Here is a 19,594-nt window from a genome sequence, read left to right on the forward strand (position 1 = left end):
CATCTTTCTGCCCTGCAATTGCAACATTCTCCTGCCATCCAAAATGCAGAACAGTCCTACTCCTACCCTGCAACACGTTCCAACTCCTGCCCTGCAACTGCAGAACATTCCTCCTCTGGCCAACCAACTAGAGAACGTTCCTCCTCTAGCCATCAACCACAGAATAATCCTCCTCCAGCCCTGCAACTGCAGAACAGTCCTCTTCTAGCCATACAACTGCAGAACGTTCCTCCTCTGCCATACAACCGCAGAACGTTCCTCCTCTAGTCGTGCAACCATGAACATACCGCTTCCAGCCCTGCAATCGCAGATCATTCCTCATTCAGCAATGCAACTGCAGAACGTTCCAACACTTGCCCTACAACTGCAGAACATTACTCCTCCAGCCCTGCCACTGCAGAACATTCCTCTTCTAACCATACAACAGCAGAATATTCCTCCTCTAGCCATACAATCGTGAACATTCCTCTTCCAGCCCTGCATTCGCAGATCATTCCTCCTTCAGTCCTACAACCGCAGAACATACATTCCTTCTCCTGCCCTGTAAGTGCAGAACATTCCTCCACCTGCCCTAGAACCGCAGAACATTCCATCAAAAACTAATTTCCTTGTCCCATTTTCTCATCGTTGTTCTCATTATGTTTATTACTGTTCAAGCACATTTACAATAAAAAATACACCTGAGGATATGTGTATGAAATATGATTTACATTTTGTATATAGACACCACAATCTACCTGCTTCCGTTTGACAGGTGCATCATATCCCTACTCACCTGTGCTGTCAATGTTCTCAGACTGGTTGCATATTAGCCTTCTCTGTATTACAAAAACACACACACAGAGGTTGCATAGTCTGAAATACTCTTTGCTGCTGTTAACATGCTAAAGCTCTGATTAGGTTCAAGTTGCTATAATCCCATCCCCTTCAAATGGTGCTTTTTGTTGTTTTGATAGTTTAAAAAAAGTGCTGTGAGCCTAGTCAACATGCATTCTGCAAAACACGTCTCACCTTCCTTTTCTCTGACAAAACTTCCGTTGACCAGCAGTCCCTCAGCTGACCAAATACTCCAACCAATTGCTTTTCATCAGCATATTTTTCCCTGAGTTTAACACACTGGTTCATTGCCATTTGGAACTTTATAATAGTGAAAATATATTCCTGTAGACATAGTTTGCCACATAAATCAATATTTCCATGTTTGAAGGAATGTGTGGCCTGGTTTAAGTGCATCTTTAGCCACTACATAGTGGGGGCAGCTATTCTCTAGGCGGAACCAATACAACTAATAATTAGTAATAACTGTACAAAGTGCTCCATGTCTCAGTAATGTCACTGGCTTCTAGTGATTTGGAAATAGTCATGAAATGGCTCCCTCCACTTGGTATAGACAAGTGTGTTTTCCATGATCATTCAGCCACTAGGGGCACTTTTTCATTGGAGTCTTCTGTTAATAATTAATTTTACCTCAGCCAAGGAGGCACATCTATCTACTAAAGAGTTAATAGGCCATCCATCCTTCTAGAAGTCTAACACGTTTGTCCAACCTTGCTTCCCAATAAAGCATATATTTTCTTTTTTGCTTGAGCTGCATCCTTCTTGAACTATCCCCACCTTTTTAAATGCATGCTCTGAACCATTGGTCCGTCCATCTTCACTATCATCCCCTTCATCTTCTCCTCCTTCTTCCTCTTCTTGTGTTCCTTCACTCTCTGTTCCCCCATCCAGAGTGAAAATAGCACGACACTGGTCCCCCCCATCCTGTTCTGTCAGCTCCTCTTCTGTTTCTTCTGGGTGAGTAGGTGGCTGTCGTATTCCTTCCACAGTCTGCTAGGAACAATAAAGTTTGTATCAGAAATATATGCATGTGGTAATGAAATGAAAGACATGCACTAGACAACCCCAAATACCTTGCTGAGCTGTTGTTGGTCAAGATAGTGCTGGTGCTGAAGGACCAGTTGCTGGAGGGCCTGAGGGCTCTGTGGGAGAGGGGAGGACTGTGTGCGGCTCAGAGGACGATGTCGGGTGCCCTTTGTGACCAAGCGTAGGGAACTGGGCACACGCTCTCCCCCCACCAGGGGGGACTGACCATGCAGCGGGACTGAGACATGAACAGAACATATATTACAAGAGACATTGGGCTGACTGTAAGAAACTAGGTAAAGAAGACAAAGTGAAAAAAAGAACTGTATATATACACCTGTGAATGATATAGACTTGTGAATAACAGACATTAAAACCATTTTCAGGGTAAATTTATAAAAATTACACAATTATAGGATGTATGAAAATGTGGAAAAAGGCAAGTAAAAATAAAACATGGGAAATTATACACAAAAGGGACAAATGAAAAAGTCAAAGATATTTGGGGCAAAGAATATCAACCTGTTATGAGGGCACTCTGCTGTCTCGCTTGCTCCAATAAAAGTACATGCTGTAGGAGGGAGGGAGCCCCCAGACTTAGCTCCCCTCCATCCAGGGTGGGAAGTGCTGTAGTGCTGATGAAAGCACCACCTGGCCGTAGGCTTTGGCGCTCTGTCCCCTCCTGGGAGGTGAACTGGCCCTGAAGTAAGAATCTAAAGTTAATACAACAACACCGTGCACCATTACCGTTTTCTTTCCTTCAACATCCTTTAAGATGTATTATGGTCATATAACAACCTCTCAGACTGGTCCTATGGAACAAGTACTCACAGTGAGGTTGCTGGCGCTTCCCTGCAGGCAGATGTTGGGCAATGATGGAGAAGTGTACAGCCCTAATGGCCCTCCTGCTCCATCCAAGGTGAGAATTCTCTGCTGAGGAAACAAATGCAGGTAAGTATGGAACAGAGCACTATTACTGACCAATCACTGAACTCTAATGCCAGGCACATACTCATTTCCCTCTCCTTAAGAAAAACACTGACAAGGCCTTCCCACTTTCCTAACCTTTAGGCCACCTTGAAACTGTCCATTATATTCCATCATTATACAGTTCTGAGTCTTTGTTTCTCCTGGGAAGTGATCACTTACCTCACTAACAATATTCGGCACACTCCCAGTCAGTCCATTTTCACAGATGGCACTATTTGAGCTGTTTGGGGAGCTGGGTCCAGATCCTGGGGCACTATTACATACAGAGGAAACTGCAAGAAGATTTACAACACATCAACAAGGAACATTTTGGGGGTAAGACATGACAGGAAATTAGGACTGAGAGAGGAAAAGTGAAAGACAATGAGGGACTCAGAACGTGGGAAGAAGGCAAATAGCAGTCACACTGGGAATTGGTAAGGAGGATGGCTGCATACCCTGAATCTCAATAGCTCTCTTCTTGAATGCACTGATGACTGTTCCATCCTTCCTGCGGAGAAGAGGACTACTACGTCTTTCTGCAACTTTCTGCTTTAACCGAGAGCGAACCTTTAAATTTGGTTCAGAGGCTGAAAGAGCAGACAAGCAAGGAAAGAATGACAGGGAAACTCCCAGAAACAGTAGTGATCTCCCTGACTCCCTGGAAGGTCTGGAAATCACCCTGAGGCCGTGCTGCGTGTGTATGTGTGTGTGCAGTACAGTGATGTCATATGCGCCCAACATAAAGGAAACACTGGGAAGAAGCAAGAGGAGGATTTGTGCTACAAGAAAATGGTGTCCCAAAGCTGTGTGATTTGTGCCCTAGGATGTGTGTTGATTTACTGGAAATGCTAGCGTGATAATTTAAGATGCTAATAGATAGTGGAGTACAGCATATTTTGAATGCACAGGAAACACAGTCGCACCTATGGTGTTCATGGGCTAAAGAGCAGACTTATTGGCTATCTGTGCATGCTCTTTCTGTGAACTTTGATGATTTTTTTTTATTAATACTTGGTTAAAGAACAGCCTCCTATCACATTTGCATATTACTCCCTTTACCTAGTAGCGGTTATATGTATAAGTCACTTTTACGACATGCCTCTAACTATCTCCCTGAAATGTATTTTAAAAGTAGCAAAAGTATACAAAAGACAAATATGATGTCAAGTTGTTATTTTACCTTAGAAAGCAGTGTAAACTGATAGCACTAGAATGCAGCAGTCATTTGAAAATGTTCTTTGAGTGTCTCCAATCAGTGCTTGTTTACCATTGTGTGCATGAGAAGGGAGACTGTATGGGAGGTGACTCTGACATGCTGACACACTCAGAAGGGAATGAGAGCGCAGAATGTACCATACAGCGTATACTACAACAGAACGATATGACTAAAACAGAGGTTCCCAAACTGTGTGCCGTGGCTCCCTGGGGTGCCTCGGGACACTTGCAGGGGTGCTCTGGGTTGGTGGTCCAGGACCAATTCAAATTATTCATGGTCAATATAATAGGCAAAACCAGTGCTGGTGGCTGCCAGTCATAAAATATGTGGCCAAACAGAAGCAAATCTTGTCCCTCACCACACAACTGACCCTAAGGATGACAAATAAACGCGATCTACTTAACGTAATATTTCTTTCTAAATTTCTCAATAAGAAATTGTTGGCCTAGGGGTGCCGTGAAAAAAATTCTGATATTCTAGGATGCCGTGATTCAAAAAAGTTTGGAAACCACTGGACTAAAAGATGACCATCCACTGCTATTATTTCATTGATGAATTTACTACAATCCCCATGTACTCAGAAGGAGCAGATTGTCAGCACAGTAGGCCTGATTTAGGTCCAGTTTCTATCTGGGAAAAAATACAATGTACCCATACTCTATACCAGAGGTTCTCAAACTTGGTCCTCGGGGGCCCACACAGTGCATGTTTTGCAGGTCTCCTCACAGAATCGCAAGTGAAATAATTAGCTCCACCTGTGGACCTTTTAAAATGTGTCAGTGAGTAATTAATACACCTGTGCACCTGCTGGGTTACCTGCAAAACATGCACTGTGTCGGCTCCCGAGGACCGAGTTTGAAAACCTCTGCTCTATACACTGCACATACTGGGCGTGTGTAGTATGGGTCCTGCATCCTAGCTCGCAAAGCGGCTGCAGACGTCAGGTGATTGACAGTCTACAGCTGTTTGGGGGAGTGGAGGGGGCGGCGATGGGCTCCGTTTTGTGGGAGTGCTAAAGCTAGGGTCTTTGTCTTCCGATGGAGATTTCCTTGCCTCAGCCATGGAGCTACAGTGACTGGTCTGCATAAACTGAGGGTTATTTGACTGGCCAATGGTGCCGCAGAGTGATCCGATGGTGCGTTCTCGGACACAGCAGTGGATCACACATGCATGCAGGAGGCGTCTATTTACACTACATGCCTCGTGCCGCAATACAATATGTAAGCATAGTCTATGCTTACTGCTACCGCACCTGAATCAGGCCCACTGTTTCATCCTTGCATATAAATGTGTATTATTGACTCTCACAATCACCAGGTCAGATAAAGTTGTTTTTGTAACATAAAAAAATATTAAAACTACTGTACATATTATAGATCAACTTTGTTTAAACTATGACGGTGAAAAAGTAACAGAGACAATCATAAATTTCAACACCATCAAAGCCCCAGATTAGTTACCTGTCTTGCGGAGGGGAAAGTCATCTCGCCCATCGTAGCTTCCCAGGAGAGGCAGCTTGTAAGAGGGGGGTGTAGCTGGTGACCCAGCCAGAGGGGGGGAGCTATGGTCCAGTGAGGTATGGTGGGTGCCCCTGGAAAATCAGATGTATAGAGGAGGTTGGTCGCATGTTCAGTGGAAAGACTGAGATCAAGACATGAGAATATGAGAGAACATAAAGCATGTAAGGGGCAATGAGGTCAGGTTAGACTGGAAGGAACAGACAGAAGGAAAGCAAACAGAAGGGTTGTAGAGGTGGTTTTTAATGAGTGCAGATTTGTGGGATTGGGGAGAAAAAAAGGAAACAAGGAAAGAATAGGAGTAACCAGCTCACCAACACTTGGGATGCTGTAGGATGGAATGGTTGGCACTCCCTGGCATCTCCTTAGATTTGCTGAGCAGGAATTCCTGTAGCTTAAGTTTAACCTCTGTGCTGGCTATGGCACCTTGGAAGGACACAAAAGACAAAGGGAACACAAGACAACAGGTTAAAGAACACCACAGCACAGACATGAAACCTGTAAGCCCCATTCTGAGCCAGCCCCCCCTTTCACCTCTGTCTCTCCACTCTCCCTTACTCTCTTTGCTCTTCTCTTTGTTCCTCAGTATCAGGAGTTGCTGCTCCAGCCTCTGTTTCTCTGCCTCCTCCTGTCTCTGCCTCTCTCGTTTTCTTTGTTGCTCCAGTTCCTGCTGCCTCTTGGCTGCCAAGATCTCTTGCTGCTGCTACATGTGGAAGACAGGCAGAATAAGGGTATTCATGGAGAAAAGATACTGGAGGGTGTAAGAATAATGTTCTGAAAAGTGTCTCTATGTAATGATTTTACCAATTTTACACCATATTCTATTAAAACATCTTTATTTAGGATATAAAATGTTATAGTTACTTAGACAATTTTTGCCATGCTTACATTAGAAAAAAAGATTTACAGCTGTGTCATCATACACCTAGCCTCAATAAGCCTTGTGGTGAGAGAAGCATTGAGCAAGTGAGCCCCCAGGTCCCGTGCAACTCAGCTTGCTCCAAGCATCTTTTTTGCGTCTGTTCACCCGAATCTGCACATTAGTCACAATGAGATGCAACAAAAATGATACGAAGCACAACAGAACTTGGCGTGAGGAGATAAACGTTGCTGCTGGATCATAGCACTTTGTATACACAGTTAGACTCAGTCGCACACAGATCTACAGATCACATAACAAACTAATCAGTGCAGTCAAATTAAGTGGTTTTGTTACTAAGCACTACTGTATGAATAAGATGCAAATTTGGGCAAAAAAGACACAAAACAGATACTCAGTGCTCCAAAAAGGGAGGTTGGGGCGTGACTGCAGCAAAGGTGTATGAGGACACATTGGTATACGGTAGCTCCCTGTTTTCTGTTTTAACTTTCTACTTTTATAATGTGGAGTGCTGTCAGAGAAAATAAGTAAATACAATTACGTTATGTGTGTGCATTCTTTAAGTGAACTTGTTTGTGGAATTGACTAACCCAAACTCGGTTTTTACACATTCTCATAGGTAAGAAAAATTGCGATATAGCACTATGGAGTACGGAGTGCAAAGAGGGACAATTTAACACACAAGTTTGTGCTAAATATTTAACTTCCTCTTTTACAGAATATCCCACAATGAAAGATTTGTAAATCTCTAGTCACAGCAACAAGGGAAGAGTCTAACTTATCATGGAGAAGAAAGACCATTTCGAAAATCAGAAAAAGACAATTTCAGAAAAAGAAGATCCCTATAATGGATGTCAAGGGCTTCCCAATGGACAGTGGGGCATAACTAGCATAATATTTGTAATTTGAAGGGTTATAGATCAATCTACTGCAGAAAGGGAACAGAATCAGATGTTGCGATGGTCGGCAGAGAGGGGCAGTCTTCAAGGTGTAAGTAAGATTTGTCTATAAAGTATTAAAATATGAGCACTCCTATCTATTGCATGGATAGATTACAACAATTCAGGGTGTGAAAGAAGTGTCCTCTGCAGATGTAGAAATACTACAAAGGACAGATGGCAGGGTTAGGAATATGGTAGGATATTCTCTCTGACAATGAAGACAGTATCTATTACAACACTGTACTAGATAGAAAGGAATACAGTAGGAGAAGATCCTAATAACTAGGGTCCATCGGCACTCCAGGTCTATGGGGAAATCGGATGAGTCTAATGTAACCAAGAAAGGACAGTGGTGGACAAAGGGAAGATACATTTATGGCAACATGGGAGAAATAGTCTCTGTGGTAATGAGCATTCCAAAATGACATTGCAAAGCACTAAATGAAACAATACAAAAAACGTATGTGGCACTGACTATGTGAGCACAAAGTGCTGGTGGCTGCATCTGCCTGGTAATACTAATGGGAAAGAATACAACAACGGTTACAGCGCAGACTAGTCTGTACCTCCACATATTTCATTACAGTCAGTTCCAGAATTATTGGCACCCTTTACGGAACTGATCTAAAAGCAATATATTAATAAACCACACGAGTGACATTTCAGGCGTAAACAAGGTGGTAAACTGCATAATTTTAATTTTTTTACCACCATGTTTTGGTTAAAAAAAATTAAACAGAGAGCTTATCTTTCAAACACACTTAAAAAAAATTAGGTTCCTAAAATATTGGCACTGACTAGTTTGAATAACAACATTGTAATGCCTGAAGATGGGGGACACTTGTTGCGGGACACCAACAGCCAAGTTCAGCTGTCTGGCAGAGGCAGGCAGATTTTGGCCTAAAATCTACTGATATAGAGTTATGGCCCCCAAACCTTACAGATGAATAGGGACAGCATCCCAATCCCCCGACAGCCTGGTTCAGGAATCGTGAATTTGAAATATGTTTAAAAATCCAGATTCCCCTACCGAAAATGGTCACATATTTATTTCCCTGATTCCCCAACGGATAGCCAATCATCAATTCCCTGATTCCAGTTGGCAGACTGGCGGTGCTGGCGGGTCAGGGAATTAACTGATGTATGGGGTCCATTAAATTCTTTATGTGATTTCATTTTACAAGAGCTCCTGGGCCATTATCAGCAAAACAGACCCAAAGCATGGATGATTATGGGCAAAATGTTCAATGTTTGTTTCATCTGAACATGCCGCATGATTCCATTTGTAGTTCTAATGGCATTTTGCAGAGTTAAGGCACTACACTTTATGCCTTGCTGTTTGGAAAATAGGAATTTAATACCTACCAGTAATTCCTTTTCTCGTAGTCCGTAGGATACTGGGATGGATTAGTACCATGGGGTATAGATCGAGTCCATTGGAGCCTGGCACTTTAAGAAATCATTCAGTGTGTGCTGGCTCCTCCCCTCTATGCCCCTCCACCAGACTCAGTCTACAAAAACTGTGCCCGAGGAGATGGACATACTTTGAGAGAAGGAAAATATATAACAACAGCGGTGAGGTAACGAACCAACACACAACAACAGTAAAAGATAGCCACGCTAACCAGAACAAAGGATAGCCATGCTAACCAAACCAAAAGGATAGCAACGCTAACTCAAACAGTAATAGGGACAGCTACAGTAGACCCAACCAAGAACTTACAACCAGGTAAGGCGGGCGCCCAGTATCCCCTAAGGACTACGAGAAAAGGAATTACCAGTAGGTATTAAATTCCTATTTTCTCTAACATCCTTGGGGATGGATTAGTACCATGGGGAAGTCCCAAAGCTCCCAGAATGGGTGGGAGAGTGCTTAGACCCCTGCAAACCCGCCTGACCAAACTGAAGGTCTTCACCGGCCAAGGTATCGAACTTAAAGAACTTTACAAACGCGTTCGAACCCGACCAAGTAGCCGCTCGGCACAACTGTAAGGCCGAGACGCCACGGGCAGCTACCCAGGAAGAACCCACCGACCTAGTAGAGTGGGCCTGAATAGAACCCGGCAGTGGCAATGCCGTAGAAGAATAGGCCTGTTGAATGGTCAATCTGAGCCATCGAGCAATGGACTGCTTAGAAGCAGGACATCCAATTTTGGTAGCATAATTAAGGACAAAAAGCGAGTCAGACTTCCTGTGACAAGCTGTTCTTTTGACGTAAATCCTCAAAGCCCGAACCATGTCCAAGGACTTTTGAACAACTGAAGTGTCAGACAGTACCGGAACCACTATTGGTTGATTAATGTGAAAAGCCGATACCACTTTCGGCAAAAACTGTGGGCGAGTCCTGAGCTCCGCCCTATCCTTGTGAAAAATCAAATAAGGGCTCTTACAGGATAAGGCCCCCAATTCGGACATGCGCCTTGCAAAGGCCAAAGCCAGTAACATGACAGTATTCCAATTCAGATATTTCAATTCCATCCTTCCTGTGTAGAGGTTCAAACCAGTCCGACTGGAGAAAAGTCAAGTCCACATTGAGATCCATCGGAGCTGTGAGAGGGACAAAGGGTGGTTGAATGTGAAGGACACCCTTCAGAAATGTCTGCACTTCCGGAATTATAGCCAATTGCTTCTGGAAAAATATGGAGAGGGCCGAAATCTGAACCTTAAGGGAGCCCAACCTTAGGCCCATATCCATGCCTGCTTGCAGGAAGAGCAGAAAACGGCCAAATTGAAAATCCACAGTAGAATATTTTATACCCTCAAACCACGAAACAAATTTCTTCCAGATTCGGTGGTAATGCTTAGACGTGACGACCTTCCGGGCTTGGACCATAGTCGTGATACCCCTCGAGGGAAGCTCTTTCCTGGCTAGAATCTCCCTTTCAACCTCCAAGCCATCAAACGAAGCTGCAGTAAGTCTGGACAGACGAATGGGCCTTGTTGAAGAAGATCCTTGAGAAGCGGTAGAGGCCAGGGCTCCTCTAGAGACATGGTCAGGAGGTCCGCATACCAGGCCCGCCGAGGCCAATCCGGGGCAATTAGAATTGCCTGAACGTTTTCCCTTTTGAGTCTTTTTAGAACTCTGGGAATTATTTATTTATTATTATTTATTATTGGCAGTTTCTTATATAGCGCAGCATATTTCGTTGCGCTTTATAATTAGAACAACAGTTATAGAACAAAACTGGGCAAAGACAGACAGAGGTAGGAAGGCTCTGCTCGCAAGCTTACAATCTATAGGGAAATAGGCATTAATACAGAAGGATAGATGCTACCTGTTGCATAATGGTCCACCAGATTGGTTCTTAATGGGTTGTATGATATGATCACCCAGCAATGTTGGAAGACAAAATGGGGGTAATTCCAAGTTGATCGCAGCAGGATTTTTGATAGCAACTGGGCAAAACCATGTGCACTGCAGGGGAGGCAGATATAACATGTGCAGAAAGAGTTAGATTTGGGTGTGGTGTGTTCAATCTGCAATCTAATTTGCAGTGTAAAAATAAAGCAGCCAGTATTTACCCTGCACAGAAACAATATAACCCACCCAAATCTAACTCTTTCTGCACATGTTATATCTGCCTCCCCTGCAGTGCACATGGTTTTGCCCAGTTGCTATCAAAAATCCTGCTGCGATCAACTTGGAATTACCCCCAATGTGAGGTTATGTGGACTGTACAGAGAGGATGTAACTGGATAGGGAAGCATTAAAGGTTATGTGGGTGGGAATGAGCGGGATTGGAGGAAACAGGTATACGAACTGGTAAGTCCACAGTGATGTCAGAGCGTACACCACTGCAACCTGCGGATCCCTTGCCCTGGAACAGTAACGACGCAGCTTCTTGTTGAGACAAGAAGCCATTAGGTCTACCTGTGGACAGCCCCACCAGTGAACCAGTTGCTGAAACACTTGAAGGTGAAGGTCCCATTCCCCCGGATGGAGGTCGTGCCTGCTGAGGAAGTCCGCTTCCCAGCTGTCCACACCTGGGATGAATATGGCTGAGATGGCCCTTGCCAGAGGCATATCCATGACACCTCTCGCATTGCGACCCTGCTTTTTGTTCCTCCCTGTCGGTTTATGTACGCCACCGCCGTGGCGTTGTCCGACTGTACATCTATATCCTGATTTTGTAGAAGATAGGATGCCAGCAGAAGAGCATTTTAAATTCCAGAACATTTATCGGGAGCGAATATTCCTGACACGACCACTTTTCCTGGAACTGAGACCCTTGGGTCACTGCCCCCCAGCCCCGGAGGCTGCCATCTGTTGTCAACAGAGTCCAAGACTGGGTTCTGAAACTCCGGCCCTCCACAAGGTGAGAGACTTGTAGCCACCATAACAGGGAGATCTGTGCTCTTGGCGACAGAGCTATTCTCTGGTGCATGAGCAGGTGAGACCCTGACCACTTGTCTAGCAGATCCAGTTGGAACGGACAGGCATGGAACCTGCCGTACTGGGTTGCCTTGTAGGAAGCCACCATCTTTCCCAGTAGGTGGATGCAAAGGTGAACAAAGACCCTGCAGGGTCTGAGCACCGAGCAGACCATAGCCTGGATTGTAAATGCTTTGTCCATGGGGAGGAACACCTTCTGAGACACTGTGTCCAGTATCATTCCAGGAACTGAATCCTTTGTGACGGTTCCAGGTGAGATTTCTGTAAATTTAGGATCCAACCATGATCCGTAAGAAGGTGAGTAGCCAAGTTGATGCTGTTCAGCAGACTCTCCCTGGACACTGCCTTTATCAGGAGATCATCCAAGTAGGGAACCATTTTGACTTCCATCATGCGGATTTGCATCATCATCTCCGCCATGACTGTTCTGAGTACCCTTGGGGCTGTGGAGACCAAAGGGTAAGGCCTGAATCTGGAAATGGTGGTCCGGAACAGTGAATCTGAGATAAGCCTGATGAGGGGGCCATATCGGGATGTGTACATAGGCATCCTTGATATCTAGGGATACCAGGAATTCCGCTTCTTCCAGACCAGAGACCACCACCCTTAGAGATTCCATCTTGAACTTGAACACCCAAAGATACGGATTCAGAGATTTGAGGTTCAAGATCGGCCGCACCAAACCGTCTGGTTTCGGTACCACAAACAGACTTGAATAAAATCCCATGTTGTGTAACAGAGGAGGTACTGGAACAATAACCTTTATCTGTAGTAGTTTTTGAATGGCATCCTGCAATGTAACTCTTGCTACAGGTGAAGCTGGTAAACTTGACTTGAAGAATCTGAGAGGAGGGGGTGCTTGAAATTCCAACTGGTAACCCTGGGATATGAGGTCCCTCACCCACGGGTCTCGGCAGGATTTCGCCCACACATGGGCGAAGTGTTGAAGTCCAGCACCCACCTGAAATTCCCCCTGCAGCTGTGGCCAACCGTCACGTGGAGGGCTTAGTGGAGGAGGATCCGGAAGCCTGGTCCAGAGAACCGGCAGCCACTGGTTTACAGGACGTACCTCTATTTCCTCTAGCTGCATTGGAGGCAACTCTGGCTCTGCCTCTAAACCTGGCCACACAAAAGGTCTGCAAAAGGACGGCGGATAGGGACGTCTAGCCGGTGGCACAGTAGACGGCAAATAGGTAGACTTACCCGGCATTGCTTGAGAGATCCACTTGTTCAGTTCTTCCCCAAACAAGGCATCCCCTGTAAAAGGAAGACTGTCCACTCCTTTCTTGGAATCAGCATCCGCTGTCCATTGTCGCAGTCATAGAGCCCTGTGAGCTGAGACCGCCATTGCTGTGGCATGGGCATTAATGAGGCCTATTTCTTTGATCGCCTCACTCATGAAATTCGCAGCATCCTGGATAAGATGCAGCAGAGTCAGGATCTCATCCTGAGGTAGCGTGTCAAACTCCTCTATTATATTATCAGACCATTTTACCATGGCTCTTGTAATCCAACCGCAAGCAATGGTGGGCTTCTGCACTACGCCCACTGCGGTATAAATTGATTTGAGTGTAGTCTCAATTTTACGGGCAGCAGGGTCTTTTTTTTTTAATTCAATAATTTTTATTGGATTTTTGATATTTTTACAATTAAACATCAGTCAGCAGGGTCTTTGAGAGTGATAGCACCAAGTACAGGCAGCACAATCTTACATGACAGCCTAGACACGGAGGTATCCGCACACGGGGGGTTCTCCCATACCTTTCTATCCTCAGGTGCGAAAAGGAAAGAATTTAGCAACCGTTTAGGGGTTTGACATTTTTTGTCAGGATTGACCTACGCTCTTTAAAGAGTGAGTTTAATTCCTTGGAGACAGGGAAGGAGGCAGAAGATTTTGGTTTTATGTTAAAAAAAAATAATTCTTCCTCAGGTTCTGTCTCCTTATCCGGTATGTTGAGGACTTCTCTAATAGAATAAACCACACCTTGAGACAGAGTATTGTCCCCCTCCATGTCTACCTCACCTTCATCCAAATCTGGCATGTCATTATCAGTCAGATTGGAGTACATGTGGGAGTGTGCATTTATGAGAGACCATCAGGGGTGGCTGAGGAGCCTGCCTGTGGTCACCAGTCCTGACTAAAAAATCATCCATGGATTTCTTAAGGGTCTGATTTCTTGTCTGGCAGTAGCCAACTCTGTATTAATATTAGTAATCATTCCTTTGAATGATTCTAACCACAACTGATTACTAATCTCTCTATAACCATCTTCTATCCGTACTGGTCCTCTCTCTCATTTGAATTGCCAGCTCTTTGGTTTTAGCCATTTGGATGGATGACAAAATGATTTTACATGTGTGTAAGCTCATATTTATACCCAGGAAATAGTAAATTGTCGCAGTCAACAATGGAGTTCTTGGAGACTAGGAGGAAGAAAAAGTCAGAGTTTACTGTACTAAGATGCATATTACTTTGTTTTATGCTAGGGATGCCCTGGCCTTGTGTTGGAAGCAATCATGCTTGTAGTGGTGTCCAAAATATGGTTTATTGCTTCCATGGAAAGAATCATCCACACTTTACATAAGACCCTGGATAAATGTGAGAATATATGGGATCCTTGTTTTGTTTATTCCGCTGCTCCCCAATCAGGGAGTTGAAACTTTGGTTTAATTTTTGCTTAGGTTCCCTCGAGACATTCATTCTTAGTGCTCTTATTTATTTTGCCACTGGTTGCCTTCCCTTGGTCACTGGGCTTGGGGTCCATGTCCACTCACTTTTGAAGGTTTTCCCCATGTCTCTGAACTGCTGGATTCGTTCCTTGTTTCTGACACTGGTTTTGGTGTTCTTGGTAATCAGTAGATCTGTTTTGTTCTCCTGTGTCTGGCTCTATGTGCTTGGTGATCCTTCTTCTTCTTCTTCTTTTTCCTTTTCCTCTTCTTCTCTCTTCTTTATTTTCCACTCTTTCTCCTTTCCTCTTTTTTTTCCCTGGTTCTTAATTTGTTTGACTTTTTTAAAAATTGCATCTCATTTACAATGTCAGTTTATTCTGTTGTACCAAACCTTGACGACCATGCTTTATACTATTGTTGGATATCTACGCTTAGCCATTTATTCTCTGTATGGTTCTGTTTGATGCTTTGCAATAAAAACTATTCTTTAAAAAATAAATATATATATTCTTTAGGGGTGCCCAATGTTTTAAAAAATACATTATTCTTAAAATAAAACAATTTCTTGAGGGGGTGCCAATAATTCTGGTTGACTGTATATATAAGCAAATATGTATAAAATATCTATCTATCTATCTATCTATCTATCTATCTATCTATCTATCTATCTATCTATCTATCTATCTATCTATCGTCTTTAGAAAACATATGACATGATATGGACTAAATTTAATCAAAGCATATTAGTTATTATTATTATTATTATTATTATTATTATCATCATCATTTAGTAAAACACGTAAGATTCTCACAAAGATCTTGGCCTTATTATTATATTACATGTTTTTAAAATGTATATATTTTGTCATAAAACGCATAGACAAATGGAGAGAGGTGGCACTCAGGAGACTACAAACAGTTTAAACATCATCAGAACCTAGTGTTTGATATGTCAACATTTCGGGACTCCTGTCCCTTCCTCAAGACATAGTGGAATATATAAAACTATATTTCCCACCTTGAGGTGTTTCTGGATTTGGACCTCATGCTGTCTTGTCAGGTTCTCATGTTGCTTCTGGAATTCGGCAAAAAGAAGCTGCTTCTGGAGCTGCTGCTGCTGTTTCAGGAGAAGAAGCTGCTGCTGCAGCTGTTGCTCCCGATTAACAGGGTCCATCGGCACTCCAGGACCACTAGCTGCCCGTTGCTCTTGCCTCAGCTCCCCGGGACTTGGGGGGAGGCTGTTTGGAGAGGGCACTGCCGCAGAGAGGTGAGGGGTGACCTCCACTGGAAGAAATTACAGGCAGATGGTTAGAGAAGGTGATAGTGGAGAATATAGTAACTTAATGACAGTGAAATGCTTAATGAGCTGTAATTATTTGCTGACTAATGAAATGAAAATGTAAAGAACAATGCTACGCTAGATAAGACAATAACAATATCACATTTGGCAGATAAATAGAGACTGAGGAAAAGGTATCAATACAGATTGCAGGTTTCTAATTTACCATAGATTGAGACAATGGGCAGTATTCAATTCTTTTCACCCTGTTCTGTTTCTGCTGACGGGTGTGGTATAATCATTTTAGCTCGCTACCCCCAGGATAGCGAGGGCGGCAACCCTTTACGCAGCTAAATGTACTGTATGCTGGATACAATGTTCTGTATCTGTCTGAACTCATACTGCATGTATGGATAACTGCACTGTCACACATCTCATGTTCAGTATACAAATATTGTAATCTTTATATCTGTTTGTATAAGATAAGTGGATATTGAAAGTGAGAGATTAAAATAAAATGTAACTGCGATATGTACACCTGGTAAACTCGAACAGTAATGTTTTAAGTTGCAGTACATCGTATCAATTACCAGTAGAATATGAAAAACATGTAGAGATGGGATCTAGTTAGCATACCGGAAGTCGGAATCACAATGCCAGAATCCCGACACTGGTCAGAACACTGACGCCAGGACCCCGTCATCGTTCACAATGCCGGAATCCAGACTGTTGGCATCCCGAACGCAAGTATTCCAGGGAGGGTTAGGGTTAGGCTGCGGTAGGGGGTTAGGCTTTTTGCACTAGAGGAAGGGTTAGTTAGAGTTAAGCTGCCGGGACAGGACTGGGAGTGTGTGTGTGTGTGTGTGTGTGAGGGGGGGGGGGGGGGGGGGGGGGAGAGGAGTTAGGGTTAGGCTGCACAGGGAGGGAGGGTTAGTGGTAGGCACTAGAAAGGTAGAATGGGAAGGTTAGGGTTTGGCACTGAGGGGGGAGGGTTAGGCACTAAGCTGGGAGGGTTAGGGTTAGGCTGTGGGGAGGATAGGGTAGTAGAGGGGGAGGGCTAAAATACTTACCTAGCAGGTGTGGGATTCTGCATGTTGGTATGCCGCTGTAAGTCTTCTGACTGCCAGCATACCAAACGCCAGGATCATAATACCATCCCGTAGAGACACGTGAACTAAACATATACAATTAGGTCTCTATGGTCCTGCCATTGTATTGACTTGCATATGATAAATCATCCATCAGTAACATAGCTCTGTTCACTCTGTGTATGCTTCCAAGAAGTTATGAGCTAAATAATAAAGTGTTTATATCATCAACACTCAGCCATTTTGTAGACTAAAACAGCAGTCATAAAAAAACAAAAAACAAACAAACAAACAGTGGAGGTAGCCATTTTGAGAACAAATGATATAGGAGCACAGTGGAAGTAGCCATTTTGTGGGCCTATGAATTTACTAGGAACAAGTGATGCCTCAGAGCGTCAGTAAACTCACCAGTTCCTAATAAATTAATTGGCTGCATTTTGGAAAATTTTGGTCCAAACCACAAAATGGCTGCCTCCGCAATGTCTAGGTGACAGGAAAACTTTAAGAAGGATATGAAAGAGATAGACAACATATTAAGGGAAAAGATAAAATTAGAAAACATAACAAATGGGTAATACGAAAATATAATATACAATTATGAAGAGGGAAAGAAGAGATTTAGCGTAAGGGAGATGGAGGGAAGAAGAGACACAAGGGAGGGGGAGAAACAGAGAAAGTGGAAGTGTGAAAGAGAGGGAGGGGGAGCTACAAGGAAGGCAGAGAGCCTGCAGGGTGCGTGCTAATCACCTTTTACCACTTTCATTGTGATCACTCTGAAAAACAGAGCTAAATTTAGATAGAGAAAACAGCTGCATGGAGAGTGTGAGAAATATTGACATTGGAAAAGAATGAGAATGGAGTGAAGACAGGTATAGAGGTATTGCATATGTTGGGGATGAGGCTATGCGTATATGATGGCATAAATATAGTACACCTGCATCCTATACCATATCTGTATATGCAGACAGATGTGTGCCTAAAACACATTATAATTTGAATAATTGGTTACAATAAACAGGAGGAAAGTGCGGTATGCGGTAAGCATTCCCCACCCAAAAGTGCTTGTTTAACTGATAGCAAGCTATGAGTTACTGCTTATAAAAGAGCATCAAAGCAAGAACCTGAACATAAGCAGATAGATGTTCTTGTTTGTATTGAACTATTGAGTGCATTTGTAAAATGATTACATGTAACTAAGTAACAGTGTTTCATTTTTTTCCACCAATTAAGCAATAAGCTGCTTGTAAACTGTTTAGAGAATGGCAGACACGTTTGAAGCAGATACATATACAGATAGCGAAACAAACACACAACACACACATATTGAGTATGTATAGTGTGTGTGTGTGTGTGTGTGTGTGTGTGTGTGTGTGTGTGTGTGTGTGTGTGTGTGTGTGTGTGTACACACACACACACACACACAAAACAGAGAAGGGGGTTAGTGGGAGCATCGTCTATGCAGCATTCCTTCTGTCCTCAGACATCAGTAGAGCTAAAAATATACAGCTGGAATTATATATAGATTGTTACACATCACACACAGTCTCTAACACACATGTGTTTCATTTTACATGTATGGGTGAATTTCTAAGCATTTTAGATAGTCACATGGATGTACAACAACACACACACACACACACACACACACACACACACACACACACACACACACACATATTTTGGTCTGAGTTTTGTGCATTGAGAAATGAGAGGTATGTGCACTAATGTATTAGAAAATAAGAGGTATGTGCTCCAATGTCTGTCTGCTTAGAGGAAAACTATGCACCCCGATGTCTGCATACTAGCAGATGAGAGGTATGCTTACTGATATCGGTGTATTAGGAAATGAGACGCATGTATTCTGGCGTATGTGTGTTAAGAGGTGAGAGGTATTTATGTACCCTTATGTCAGAATATTAGGAAATGGGAGGTGTATTAGGAGTAGACGTATACACCGTGATGCCTGTGTATTAGGAGAAGTATTCACCATGATATCTGGGATTTAAAAGGAAACATTTACATGGCCTGTTGTTTGTATATTAAGAGGCAAGAGATAAAGCACATTGAAAACTTCTATTAAGAGATGAGAGATGTGCACCTTAATTTCTGTATATTAGGACATGAGAGGTATGTCTTCTAATGTCTGTATATTACTTGGTGACGGGTAGGCATCCTGCTGTCTGTGTATTAGGAGATGAGAGGTATTTGTACAAATGTCTGTGTTTTTGGAGGTAAGAGGCTTGTACCCGGATATCCATTTACTAGGAGACAAGACTTGTATGTGCCCTGATGCCTGTGTATTATTCAATGACAGATATTCACCCTGCTCTGTGTATTAGGAGATGAGAGGTATGTACTCTGATGTCTGTGAATCAGGCACTGTAAAAGTATGTACCCTGCTCTTTGTATTAGGATATGACAGGTATTTGCCCTGATCTCTGTGTATTAGTTGATGACAGTTATGCACCCTGCTCTGTGTATTAGGTGGAGACAGATATGTGACTTAATATATGTGTATTAGGTGGAGACAGATATTTGACTTAATATCTGTGTTTTAGGTGGTGACAGGTATGCACCCTGCTCTGTATAGTAGTAGATGGTATGTATGTGTACTGATGTCTGTGTATTAGATGGTAACAATTTTGCATCCTGCTCTGTATATAAGCAGATGACAGGTATGTACCCTGTTATCTTTGTATTTGATGTTTACAGGTATGTGCACAGATGCATGTGTATTAGGTGGTGACAGGTATGCACCTGCTCTGTGTATTAGGA

At 43.3% G+C, this 19,594-nt stretch overlaps 1 protein-coding gene across 8 annotated transcripts in view; it reads right to left on the bottom strand.

Annotated features, from left to right (window-relative positions):
* Positions 1-19,594, bottom strand: part of HDAC5 (histone deacetylase 5) — a 148,452-nt gene that overhangs the window by 25,804 nt on the left and 103,054 nt on the right. For 4 of the 8 annotated variants that reach the window (XM_063959909.1, XM_063959908.1, XM_063959911.1 and 1 more), the window contains 10 exons: positions 15,471-15,736; positions 6,103-6,271; positions 5,883-5,994; positions 5,512-5,642; positions 3,291-3,422; positions 3,013-3,125; positions 2,695-2,796; positions 2,386-2,563; positions 1,911-2,101; positions 1,615-1,830 (listed from right to left, as the gene is read on the bottom strand). In XM_063959909.1, coding sequence (XP_063815979.1) covers positions 1,615-1,830; positions 1,911-2,101; positions 2,386-2,563; positions 2,695-2,796; positions 3,013-3,125; positions 3,291-3,422; positions 5,512-5,642; positions 5,883-5,994; positions 6,103-6,271; positions 15,471-15,736 — 1,610 coding nt within the window. The remainder of the gene's footprint in view (positions 1-1,614; positions 1,831-1,910; positions 2,102-2,385; positions 2,564-2,694; positions 2,797-3,012; positions 3,126-3,290; positions 3,423-5,511; positions 5,643-5,882; positions 5,995-6,102; positions 6,272-15,470; positions 15,737-19,594) is intronic. The other 4 variants (XM_063959906.1, XM_063959912.1, XM_063959907.1 and 1 more) reach the window with 4 other exon arrangements.

The sequence above is a fragment of the Pseudophryne corroboree genome, chromosome 3, assembly GCF_028390025.1.
Source record: "Pseudophryne corroboree isolate aPseCor3 chromosome 3, aPseCor3.hap2, whole genome shotgun sequence".
Taxonomy (NCBI): domain Eukaryota; kingdom Metazoa; phylum Chordata; class Amphibia; order Anura; family Myobatrachidae; genus Pseudophryne; species Pseudophryne corroboree.